The sequence below is a fragment of the Microcaecilia unicolor genome, chromosome 5, assembly GCF_901765095.1.
Source record: "Microcaecilia unicolor chromosome 5, aMicUni1.1, whole genome shotgun sequence".
Taxonomy (NCBI): domain Eukaryota; kingdom Metazoa; phylum Chordata; class Amphibia; order Gymnophiona; family Siphonopidae; genus Microcaecilia; species Microcaecilia unicolor.
This window is the reverse complement of record NC_044035.1, coordinates 287506454-287519000: the sequence shown is the minus strand read 5'-3', so window position 1 is coordinate 287519000 and position 12547 is coordinate 287506454. Positions and strand designations below refer to the sequence as shown.

Sequence of the window (12547 nt, the reverse complement as noted above, 5' to 3'; positions counted from 1 at the left end):
AGGACATTTTCTGTTAAAGAAACTTAGGCAGTTAGAAAGTAAAAAAAAAAAAAAAAGAGTTGCAAACTGGGAACCCTGTTGTATTAATGAGGATTATCTTAGATGTTTTGTAAAAATAAAAGGAACAAAAAAAAAAAAAAAACAATTCCAGAGGATTGATTTTCTTGCACACATTAATGAAATGTCAATATGGTAAAGTACAGAGTTATTGTTTAAGACTGGGAAATGAAGGTTAGCAAACAATAAAAAAATGGTGACAGCTTCTTATTGAATTAACATAATACATTTCTTGACTAGCTTTCAAACAACTGACACTCCCTTCCTCTGGTCTAGAAATGGAATGAGCAAAAAGCACTCGCTGCCAGAACATACAAGCAGATACTAAAATGCATTCCAATAGTAGTGTGAGGGAAAAACTGAAGTGGGGGAGGGGAGGGCACTGACATGTTAGACTGATCAGAGGGTAAAAGGCAGTGGTATTTTATGGTCCCAAAAAAGAAACCAATCTCTCTGCTGAGTTTTTTCATACATGTTGCAAAGTGTCTGATCATTTGAACTTCCAGTGTCTGACAGCATAGGGTCGAGTCACCTCTGTTTTTGACTGTGTGCTCTAATACCGCTTTCTGAATGACAGTGCCCCATTTCTTTATTTGTGTGATACTTACTCTTTCCTATCATTATTTGTAGTTCTTTTCCTTTTTCCATATGTTTTTTAGCTTTGTACACCACTCAGCTCTGCTCTGGCAGCTAAAGCGGTTAAGCAAGATCAATAAACTATAAACTATTTTCAAACCCTCTAGGTGCCCGTCTTAGCCAGCTAAACTGTGGCTAAAATTCTATGTACACTTTGAGGTCCTTTCACCAAGCAGTGGAAAAAAGGGCCCTGCGCTAGCAGCGTGGGTCATTTTTCCCACGCGCCAGGGCCCTTTTTACCGCAGCGGGTAAAAAGCCCCTAGGCACACAAGGCCATGTGGTAAGAGAACTCATCGTGTGGCCATGCGGCAGGAAACCCTTACTGACACCCACTGAAGTGGCGATACGGGCTCCTGCGGTATCTGGGCAGCACACAATGATGCCCGATTACCACCAGGTTACCGCTGCACAAGCCATTTCTGGGGGGTTTCTTCCTCCCCCGCCCAAATGGTGCGCATTCAGGAGTGGGACTACCGCTGGCAGCCGTATTGGGCAGTAGTCCTTGAAGAGTGAGCGGTAAGCCTGCATTGGGCTTACCGCTGCTCTGCAAAAGAGCCCTTAACTCAGCTAAAATTTAGTCTGTTAAGTGAAGCTACTTAACTCCCTAAGGGGCCCTTTACTAAGTGGCATTAGGCACTAATGTACACCCAAGGCAGCAAAAATGGCCTGAAAAAGGCAAGGACAAATCAAACTCGGGTATACATATAAAGTATCACATACCATGTAAATGAGTTTATCTTGTTGGGCAGACTGGATGAACCGTACAGGTCTTTATCTGCTGTCATTTACTATGTTACTATGTAATGTGGGGTGCACGAAAGCATTCTGCATTTGTTTTGCCATCTGTATGCACAAACCTCCAGATTCGATATATGGCACTCCAAGTTGTTCGCCCGACTTATGGCACGCTTCTAAGTTACGCGTGCAAATAAAATGAAAAATGAGCTCTGAACTATCAATGATTGGGTGCTATCAACCAATGATTGATGTTAATTGGCACTCAGAATTTACGTGTGCATTTGGATGTGTGCTATTCTATATGGCACTGCGCCTAACTCCCATGGTGTGTATCTCAAAAGGGGGCATGGCCATGGGCATGTCGGGACATTCTGAAGAGTTGTGCGTGAAATTACAGAATGCTGCCTAATTTGGGTGCCAGAATTTACACCAGGTTTCAGCATGCATCCCGCACCCAAAGGTTAGGTACAGGATCTGCGCTAAACACTATTCTATATAAGGCATGTGCCCTTTAGAGAATAGCACTTAGCACTGAATTTTTCCAGTGCCATTTATTGAATTCCCTCCCATCTGTGCGGTAATTGTTTATATCTATATCTATAGTGGGGGGGAGGGGGGTCTGCGGCTGGGGGGGGGGGGGGTCAAAAGTACAGGGGGCCAGTGCTTAATCTGTGGGGGGGGGGCCCATGCCCCCGTGGCCTCACATAGCTATTCCCCTGGTAGGGAGGGGAGGCCAGCTGCTGCTCCTCAATTTGAAAATGAATGAAAAAAACAATGAAATTTCATTTGTTTTCTTTCATTTTATTTTGAAAATAAAAGCACCCACAGCCTGGCTAGATATAGGACAGCTGTCACTGCACCCATATTTAGTTACTTCATTTAGCAGGATAGAACATTTGTGCTACAAATGAAACTTCCCTCCTACTATTGAAACCTGCCCTCAAGGCCAGCCATTTTTAAAGCAGCTCAGTCACCACAACACTTTCCAAAGGGCTGATCTAGCTGCTTAATCCTCTAAATGAGGTTGCTAAATCATTATTGTAATGCATCTGCTGAATATTTACCTGTCTCACAGGCCTTAGGGAACCAACTGCCTTCCAGCCGCTGAACTGCATCCAATTTGGGATCTCGCAGGGCTCCAGAAGAACCTGTCTTCCTAAGAAGCTGGCTCCTTCATACATAATCCACCTGCATAAACACAGAACACAGCCACAAAGTGCACATGCCGACAAGAGTGCTGGCAGCATCTATCTGCAACCTGACTGATCACTGCCACATGCTCAGATCAGTTTCTCTCTCACATGGTCCAGTTACTGGACAACTGTCCAGATTTGCCTCAAACTTTCATCAGCATCTACACAACATAGTAGGTGATGGCAAAAAAAAGACTTACAGACCCATCCAGTCTGCCCGATTATTTCTGTAGTACCAAGGATATATCCCAGCTGTAGAGGCTTAATAGGCTGTAGGATATCATACTTTATCCACACCAGATTCTGTTCTCTTCCTCACTGATTCTTTACCATTTTGAGTAGAACAGTATACATGTTCCCATACTTATTCCTCCACCACCACCACCACCTTCCCTCTTCTCTCCTCCACCCAGGTCTTGCATCCAAGCTTTATAGTCATCTAAATAACTTTTGTCCAAACATCCATTCTCCTGGTTTCTGTCTTAACCATGCATTTACCATACCTCGTTTCCCAGAACAGTTTGCAGGCAAAACCTGGTTGGTTTATGCAGGTTTATTTTTGTGGGGGGGCTGGTATGCACCAGTACAGTGTACTGGCACCCTTTTTTTTATCTTGCTTGCTCATCCCCCCCCCCCCCCCCCCCCCACCTCATCTCCCGTGGCCACTGTTGCTTTTCCCAATGAGGAGCAGCAGCGGGCAAAGCAAGGAGTAGCAAGCGCAGGGCTGCAGTGTAGTTCTGTCAGCTCTGCTAATCCTCTGCCTGGGAATGCTCCAGCACCTATCAGATATTGGCACCAGAGGTCTTTCCCTATATAGTCTATGCCTAAATCTGGGCCTGGGCATCTCAGCTATGTTAGTTGGTCTGGTTTTAGCACGTATGTGGGCAAATACACCTGGCAACTATTCACCATGGATATCCTGAAGAGTAGAGTTACAAACCCCTTGCTGAGAACTCTGACCTTTGCATGCCCATTTAGCAGTAATCATTCAGGTGCACCTCTAACACTTTTCCTTGTCAGAGAGATTAAACAGAAAATCAGACCAGTCTAACAAGATTCCAGGACTGGAATGTGCTCAGTAAGCACCTGACTATGTGTGTTCTTCACAAAAAGAACACAGTACAGTTATGATAACATCTATCAACTCTCATTCAAACAACTATCATGTGGTCTGCTGACTTTCCCTCTCACATACCTGCCAACAGAAAGAAGACCTTTTTCTTCTAAGTGTGAATTTAAACATAATTTTTAAAAATGTGTTTCCAAAACAAGTGTTTTTGTAAATCATGCACTGTTCATGACAACTCAAATAATTCAAACATATTAAATATCATAAACGTTGAAATAATTTTCATTTTCAGTAGCCCTCTGGTTTAAGTCAACCTCCATCTCCTTCACTTACAAAGTGCTTTCTCCCCCTTGCAGGATAAAGGTCTCTCAGTTGTTTGGAAATAATCCCTTCTTGAAAACACTGAACAAACCGTTCATGCACTGAATATGCAGGTGGCACATCCAGATTTATGTTGGGTATTTCAAAATAAATTCGATCATAACCTCTTTTCATTTGATCCATAAGCATGTTGGAATAGATCCAGATGCAGGTGGAGCTTGTTCATGTACATCTGTCACTTAAACTGTCTAGAGAATTCAAACAGGAAATGAAGCCTGAAATTCTTGCATTTCTTCTCAAGGGCCAGTTTGAAGCCAGGAGTTTCAACAGAGAGTTTCTCCAGTATCACCTGGAACAAACATCTGTCAAACTCCAGGCACCCAGCTGTTCAGACAAACCCCAGCAAAGGCAAAAAGCTGACACTGGTTTTGAAAGTACAAAGTATTTTAGGAAGCAGGAGGCAAGCTGAGCTGGTTCTCTGAATATGGTGAGGGGCAAGCTCTAGCCTTCAGCATTACAGGTGCATTTGACAGCAGAATGATTATCCTGGGATACTCCTAGTGAAGACGGGAAGGCAAGGCCCCATTTCTGTGAGAAACATAGTTTTGCACTTGAACAGAAAAGTGAGTGCTGTTACTAGATAAAAGGATGTATTGCTAGCACCCAGCAGCAGAGGTAACTTCAAATGCAAGACAAATGAGAATCTCCTGTGTCTTTAAAGACAATGGCAAGTGTCAAAACCACATCCAGTTGCAGCTCTAAAGGGAGAGAGAGAGGCAAACTACATGACAGGTAATCTAAAGCACCACAGTGCAGTGATGTACTGCTGGGTTTAATGTTACCTCTGATATTCCCTGTAAATTAATCCAAGCTACCACCAGTGTTTTAAAAGGGACACTGGTTATAGAGGGTTGGATTTAAATCGTTCAACTTTTTCTCTCATCAGTGAATAGAGACATTTGCCTTACTGCTTTCTTGTTAAAAAATAAATTAATAAATAAATCATGCAAGGCTGGTCAGAGTCCCAGTGTTATCAACCACTGAATCCACGCCCCATTGGCCTTAGTTGAGACTTTATGGCGATTTTTCTTTAAAATAAATAAATACATTCACAGATTGGGAAACTAGCAAAGAAGAAAGCAGGTGTACCAGTGTACCAGAAGATACCAATGTTGGAATAGATCCAGATGCACTATTGCCAACCAATCAAACAGCCAGGCTGACTTATAAAGAAAAAGGGACCATGTGACAAGAAACCATCAAGACCAGGTGGAATGTAGTAATGGTAAAGAGAAAAGTATGATTCATCTCACATCTTATGGCTCTTGTTCTTAGCTGCACACATACACTAGCAAAAGCATACAAGCTGGGGAGATGATCATATAATACTCACAGTCCACTCTCTACCCTGACTGACTGGGTATAGAAGTGCAGGTCTTCATTTAGGATGCTATGCGCAGCGTCCTCAAAGTGTAGCTCTCGGCCCTCACAAGAATCCAGAGCAAACAGGCTGATAGAGGGCTCTGCAAACACCTGAACATGTGTGTGGGACCAGTGATAAGAATATGACAATAAAAATACATCTCACAGGAACATTCAGAGTCACTGTTGGAATGGACATAGAGCATAAACATGTAGGAGGCAATTCTATAAGAGGGTGCCTCCATTTAGGCACCCTGAAGTTGCACAGTAGGATCCTATTCTATAACAGAGCCTAGGCACCTAAGTTTATTTTTTTGTTACATTTGTTACCCCGCGCTTTCCCACTCATGGCAGGCTCAATGTGGCTTACATGGGGCAATGGAGGGTTAAGTGACTTGCCCAGTGTCACAAGGAGCTGCCTGTGCCTGAAGTGGGAATCGAACTCAGTTCCTCAGGACCAAAGACCACCACCCTAACCACTAGGCCTTCTGTTATAGAATACTAGCATAACACAGTATGAGCATGTCTAGCATTTAGGTGCCCACAATTACACCAGCCATAGAGCTGTGTAAATTCAGGTATTTAAATGTTATAGGGATGTGCATAGCATACAATATTCTGTAAGATACATATGTAAGTGGGACCCCATCTATATTCTCCCCCATGATTCTCCCTTGTGCACGCCCTCTTGCAAATATGCATTATGGAACCCTTTTACTAAAACTTAGTGCGTGCTAACAGAATTAGCATGCACTAAATTCTAAGAAGACTATAGGTACAATATGGGCTTCATAGTGTGTGCTAATTTCATTAGCGTAAGCTAAAAGAACCCCTATGTAAGTTAAGCAGGTTTCCATTATGTAGCGTCCCATTATACCAGAACCTATGTGATAGTTGTGTCCATTAACCAGCAGGTGGAGATAGAGTACTGAAAACTGAGCTGAGACATATCTCTCTTGGCATCCAGTCCAGCTCCTGGGTATTTTCTATCTTCACCAGGTGGATGGACACATTTTTCATGCTCTGGTCCTGAGTAATTTGCTCCTGGTCCAATTGGACAACTGGTCCCCAGTTGAGCTTTGCAGGTGACTTGAGTCTGCAGAGTCATATCTGGAGGTCTTCAGATCCCTGTCTCTGTTACCCCGCAAATTTACTTTTTCCCTCTCTTCACCTCTCCCCTGGAGCTCTCCTTTTCTAGCACAACGACCTTTCAAAAAAAAAAGGAGAAGGAAAAGGGCTTACTGGAGAGCATGGGACAAAGTATCAGTCCTTATTCTTTCTCAACAGGGGTTAGACTTGTAGAGACTGTGAGCTTCAGGGGAAGCAGCCAGCAGAGGTAAGTCTGACTAAAGTTTGACTCATAACCACTTGGAGGACCGCAAGTTCTACTTAGTGCAGGGGAGGGATCCTGACACACTACTTGGGGCTGTGTTGTACTGTGTTTGTCCAAGTTGGGGTGAATGGTGACTCCCACGGAGGCAGTTAAAACAGTTTTCCCTGCTGTGGAACCCACTGGCTGGCATTGGGGTGTTGCAGTGCATGCAAGCCAGGAATTCTGTGCAACATGATAGAAACGGTAGGTGGCAGCATGTCTTTGGATTTGGCGCAGCATCCAAATATGCCAGGCACTTCGGGCTCTCTAGCAGGGCTGGTGCACAGTTTGATGCAGGAGAGTGCAGGAGCAGGTGCCATTTTGTCAGGACAGACTGGCAGTGAGGAACAGCCTCTGTCTGACTACGTGCGGAGCACAGTTGCCATTTTACAACCTCAGGGCCCGAGGTTGAGCGTTCAGCTGCATTGGGATCTTTGTTTTCTCCGAAGTTTATATTGCTCTTACACAAGGCCTATTTACTGAAGCAGGGACAGTCAGTGTTTCTGCAAGGTACTTCAGTTTCTTGCCCCGCTGCCTCTCCAGCTCCTAAGAGATCTTGTTTAGCCTCATCATTTCACTCTTGGAGGTCTATCTCTGCTTCTCCCTCCTTAACTGATGTAGTTTCAGTCTAGTCAGATAAGCCATCATTGAAGGAACCATTAGAAGAGGGAGAGCTCCCTCCTAAGGAAGGGGATGACCCGAAAGGACTGAGGTCATAGACGGTCGGTAGCCCAACTGTTTGGGGAGGCTAAAGGGGGCGGAGCTTACCTCCATACGCTCCATGGCAGCGACGTCAATGAAGAAAAAGACTACAGGCTCGCCGCCAGCTTCTCCCTTCTCTCTGCACACAGTGTCCCGCCTTCTGCGGTGATGCATTTCCTGTTTCCGCGAGAGCGGGACACTGTGTGCAGAGAGAAGGGAGAAGCTGGCGGCGAGCCTGTAGTCTTTTTCTTCATTGACGTCGCTGCCACGGAAATAAAAGATGAAAATGCGCGGGGCGGGAGGGTGGGCTGCACCACAAGCGGAAGTCGACGATTGGGCTCTTATACGGGGCGCCTATGACTGAGGTTGTTTCATAAAGAGGAGCTCAGTAATTTTATTTCTGAGGCATTGGTGGTGCTTTAGATCAATTTCCTGAGGAGAAGTTGAAGAAGATTCATTTATAAATGTGTTAAATAGCACCAGTCCCACTACAGATCCCTGCAGTACTCCACTATTCACCCTCCTCCATTGAGAGAATTGGACATTTATCCCTACCCTCTGTTTTCTGTCCATTAACCAATTCCTAATCCACAACAGAACATTACATCCTATCCCATGACTTTTTAATTTTCTCAGGAGTCTTTCATGAGGAACTTTGTCAAAAGCTTTTTGAAAATCTTGATACACTACATCAACTGGCTCACCATCGATATGTTTATTCATGCCTTCAAAGAAATGAAGCAAATTGGTGAAGCAAGACTTCCCTTGGCTGAAACCATGCTGACTCTATCCCATTAAACTATGGCTCAACATAAGTACATAAGTAATGCCACACTGGGAAAAGACCAAGGGTCCATCGAGCCCAGCATCCTGTCCACGACAGCGGCCAAACCAGGCCAAGGGCACCTGGCAAGCTTCCCAAATGTACAAACATTCTATACATGTTATTCCTGGAATTGTGGATTTTTCCCATGTCCATTTAGTAGCGGTTTATGGACTTGTCCTTTAGGAAACCGTCTAACCCCTTTTTAAATTCTGCCAAGCTAACCGCCTTCACCACGTTCTCTGGCAACGAATTCCAAAGTTTAATTACGCATTGGGTGAAGAAAAATTTTCTCCGATTTGTTTTAAATTTACTACACTGTAGTTTCATCGCATGCCCCCTAGTCCTAGTATTTTTGGAAAGTGTGAACAGACACTTCACATCCACCTGTTCCACTCCACTCATTATTTTATATACCTCTATCATGTCTCCCCTCAGCCGTCTCTTCTCCAAGCTGAAAAGCCCTAGGCATCGGTGTAGCCACATTTAACAGGCAGTGTTGGAGCTGAGCCCATTAGGCAGAGATGGAGCTGTGCCCAGTCACCAGAAATGGAATTGTGCCCACAAAGGAGCCACAGCCACCAGGCACAGACTTGGGCTGCATTCCACACACAGAAATGGAGGGGTTTTCTCCCCATTCCCAACAGGGAGCCATTCTAACCAACAAAGAGGAAACTGAGAACAGCATCCCGAAACAGAACTGAACTGAGACTGGGACCAGCGAAGCATGAGTGGACCTCTCTAGATATGGTGATGTGGCCACAGGGTATATAGCCAGAACCATGCACCACAGTCAAATACCAAGTAGCACAGCACATGGAAAGGGGAAACTGGACTGTATAGACAGTGATGGAGCCACGCTCCACATATACTAACAGAAGAAGCTCAACCATGAAAAAGCCAAATTCTATCGCTACTATAGAGCCATGAGCTAGCCAAGAAGCCATAACCATGCATTGAGCTGAAGCTATCACTGTGAGGCAAAGGCTGATAACGGTCACAGGAACTGCCAGAGGCTGACACAGCTTGAGCTGCTAACAGCGGAGTGCCTGTAGAAGCAAAAAGAGACAACCACACCACCTGCCCAGTAGAGAGCGAGCACTCAAGAAAGCAATAACCTGACAGTATGCAGTGGGCAACAAGGCCAGGCAGTCTGCATAGCCCTCAATAGGAAGGTCCTGGAACAGCGGCCATAAAGAGGCCAGTGAAGGTGCCACAAACTGTCTTCTGCCAATCAGCTCAAAAAAAACAGAAGGCTGCAACCTACCAGGCACCCAGGGGGCATCCCACACAGTACCCAAGCTGCAAGGCTACAATGTACCAAAGGCAAATAGTGCAAGTGCTAAATAATATGAAGGGCAATCATCCATGCCGGAACAGCCCCAAGGTGGCTAAAGGTGCAGAGAGCTGCAAAATGGAAAAGCCACCATATGCTGAAGTTGAAGTTCATGGCACCCATGGGTCTTCTGACTCTGATCAGGTGGCTAAATCCAGACAGCTGCAGGTGTCTAGAGACACCCCCTCTCCTCCAGAATGCCATATAAGCAGAAACCTGCTCTCTTCCAGCATTAGTTTTTTTTTCTTCAAAGTTCTATGAGGACAAAGGAAATGGCAGGAGATAGAGGGGGCAAAAGGAGGGAGGGACCTGGCACCACTAGGTGTACCCCAAGTCAAGCACCTCTACCAGCCTAGACACCCCCAAGCTCAACTGAACCAGGGAACCCAGAACAGGAGCCACAGAAGCAGGAGAAACCAGGAGTTTGTGAGAGACCGTTCACCACCTGCTAGAGATAGAGAATACTGACTAGAGAACAAGACCAGTGCCGGGAAGACTTCTATAGTTTGTACCCTGAAAATCAAGATCAAGTATATATATGTAGTTAGTATCACATCATACTTTATGCTATGAGTTTATCTTATTGGGCAGACTGGATGGACTATACAGGTCTTTATCTGCAGTCATCTACTATGTTACTATGAATGACCAAGGAGCATACCGTCCTATGTGGCAGAGTTCAGTTTTGTACTTTCCACCTGCTGGTACATGGTCATAACCCAAAATTTTCTGGATTCATCTGCTGCTGATGACAAGGAAGTGGCTATTTGGAGAAGATCTCAGTAACTTAGTGAAAGAACTAGGGGGAAACTAAGCCACAGCAGTTCCCGGAGGATAAGCCAAAAGTCTCTGGTCGTCCATATTGGGTGGTGGGACTTCAACTTCACTTTAGAGTTAGCTGACGATACAGGCCTGGTCATCAGCAATATGGTCAGAAGTCCCGCTTTCAAATATGCCAATCTTCCTTTTGTGCAGACAGGAAGTCCTTTTCTCAGTCAGCTAGAGCGCCCAATGTCTCCTGTGATATATGCAAGACTGGTCCACTCTTCTCTTCTTCTGGTGGAAGGACGTCTTCAGGAGTTTCGATAGGTGTGGGCCAAAATCACATCAAACCAGTGGATTCTGGATATTCTTACAGAAGGTTACAAACTGGAGTTCTCCCACCCAGTCACTCCTCTCTTCTTGAAGTCTCCTTGTTGAAAGGAAACCAAGGTGGTCGAGGTTCAGGCCACTGTAGATTCCTTGCTGGCACTTTGGGCCATTGTTCCAGTTCCCCAGGCCAAAGAGGGATAATGCAGATACTCTGTCTACTTCATTGTCCCAAAGAAGGAAGGAACCCTTCATCCAATCGTAGATCTTAAAGGTTGAAACCTCTGCCTCGGAGTGTCCTACTTTCACATGGAAACACTAAGAGCAGTCATAGCCTCGGTTCAAGCGAGAGAATTTCTCAACGCCCTCGATCTCAAGGAGACCTACTTACATATACCTGATATGATTTTAGATTGTTCGCCACCTAGATGGTATTACCCATTAGGCAAGATAGTAAATATTAATAAAACTTGAAACTTGCATGGGCAAATGTGGCCATTACAGGAGTCTCTTCTCAGTCGCTGGTCTTCCTTGGACACTTGTTGCCAGATGGAGTTTGCAGTGGTGGTTGTAGCCCAGGAATGTGACTGCTGGAGCTCCCTTTTTGATAATACAATGGGATGTGGTGACAACAGACGCCAGCAAATCAGGTTGGAGAGCTCATTACAAGTTCCATCTGGCATATGGCACTTAGATAGAACAGGAGTCTCAGTGGTCGATAAATCACTTGGAGCTCAGGGCAGTGCGGAATGTCTTACGCAACTTCACTCCCTTTCTGGTTTAATGAAACGCTAAGAGTTCTGCGAAGATCATATAGATGTTTAGAAGGGGCTTGGTGAAAAGATAAGAATGCAGACTTGACTGAAGTGGCCAACATCCGTCCAGTTGTGAGTATTCCTTGACTTACAAAATTAATAGAATCAATAGCAGCAGCACAGTTAATGTCCCATTTAGATCAACATCATTGTCTTCACAAATCCCAATACGGATTTCGATCTATGCATAGTAAGAAGTTCTTATTCGTGACACTGGTTACTAAAGTTAAGACCTTATTAAGCCATAATATTTTGTCTTTTCTGATGCAATTCGATGTTTTAGGTGCCTTTGATACTGTTGATCATGTACTGTTGATGAAAAGGTTAAGTGAAATGGGATTAGCTGGAAATGTTTTGGAGTGGTTTAAGGGTTTCCTTAGTAGCGTAAGGAAAAATGGGAAATTTTCAGAGGCTTGGCGTTCTGTATTTGTTATTCCCCAGGCTGTCCTTTGTCGCCAGTGTTGTTTAACATCTTTATAAGCTCTTTGGGTAATATTTTCAACTCTTCATCTTTCTATACTGCTTCTTATGCAGACAACATCTTTATTCTAATACCTCTGTCATAGGATATTGATGAAGTTGGTGTTCTAATTTCTGAATGCAATTTCAAGACTCATAACTGGGTATCATCGAATTTATTGAAACTTAATACAGCTAAGACTAAATTGCTCTATTTTGACACATCAATAACTAGAATCCCATAAAATCTGGTCCTTAAATCAGGTGAATCCCTGGATACACAATTAACTATGAAACACCAAGTGGATAATTTGTATAGAGGTGTAATTGCAAAACTAAGACAACTTAGAGCTTTATGATCTTCTTTTTATCCTATACAATTTAGACTACTAGTACAGGTAATAATTTTGCCACACTTGGACTATTGTAATTCATTGTACGCCGGCATTAATCAGGTTCTTTTAAATAGACTCCAATTGTTGCAGAACTGTGCTGCGAGGTTGATTTTCGGTTGT

At 44.2% G+C, this 12547-nt stretch overlaps 1 protein-coding gene across 1 annotated transcript in view; it reads right to left on the bottom strand.

Annotated features, from left to right (window-relative positions):
* Positions 1-12547, bottom strand: part of CRYBG3 (crystallin beta-gamma domain containing 3) — a 138939-nt gene that overhangs the window by 10917 nt on the left and 115475 nt on the right. Inside the window, exons 18-19 of the mRNA XM_030204260.1 lie at positions 5408-5547; positions 2496-2619 (exon numbers count right to left, since the gene is read on the bottom strand). Of these exons, the coding sequence (XP_030060120.1) occupies positions 2496-2619; positions 5408-5547 (264 nt within the window). The remainder of the gene's footprint in view (positions 1-2495; positions 2620-5407; positions 5548-12547) is intronic.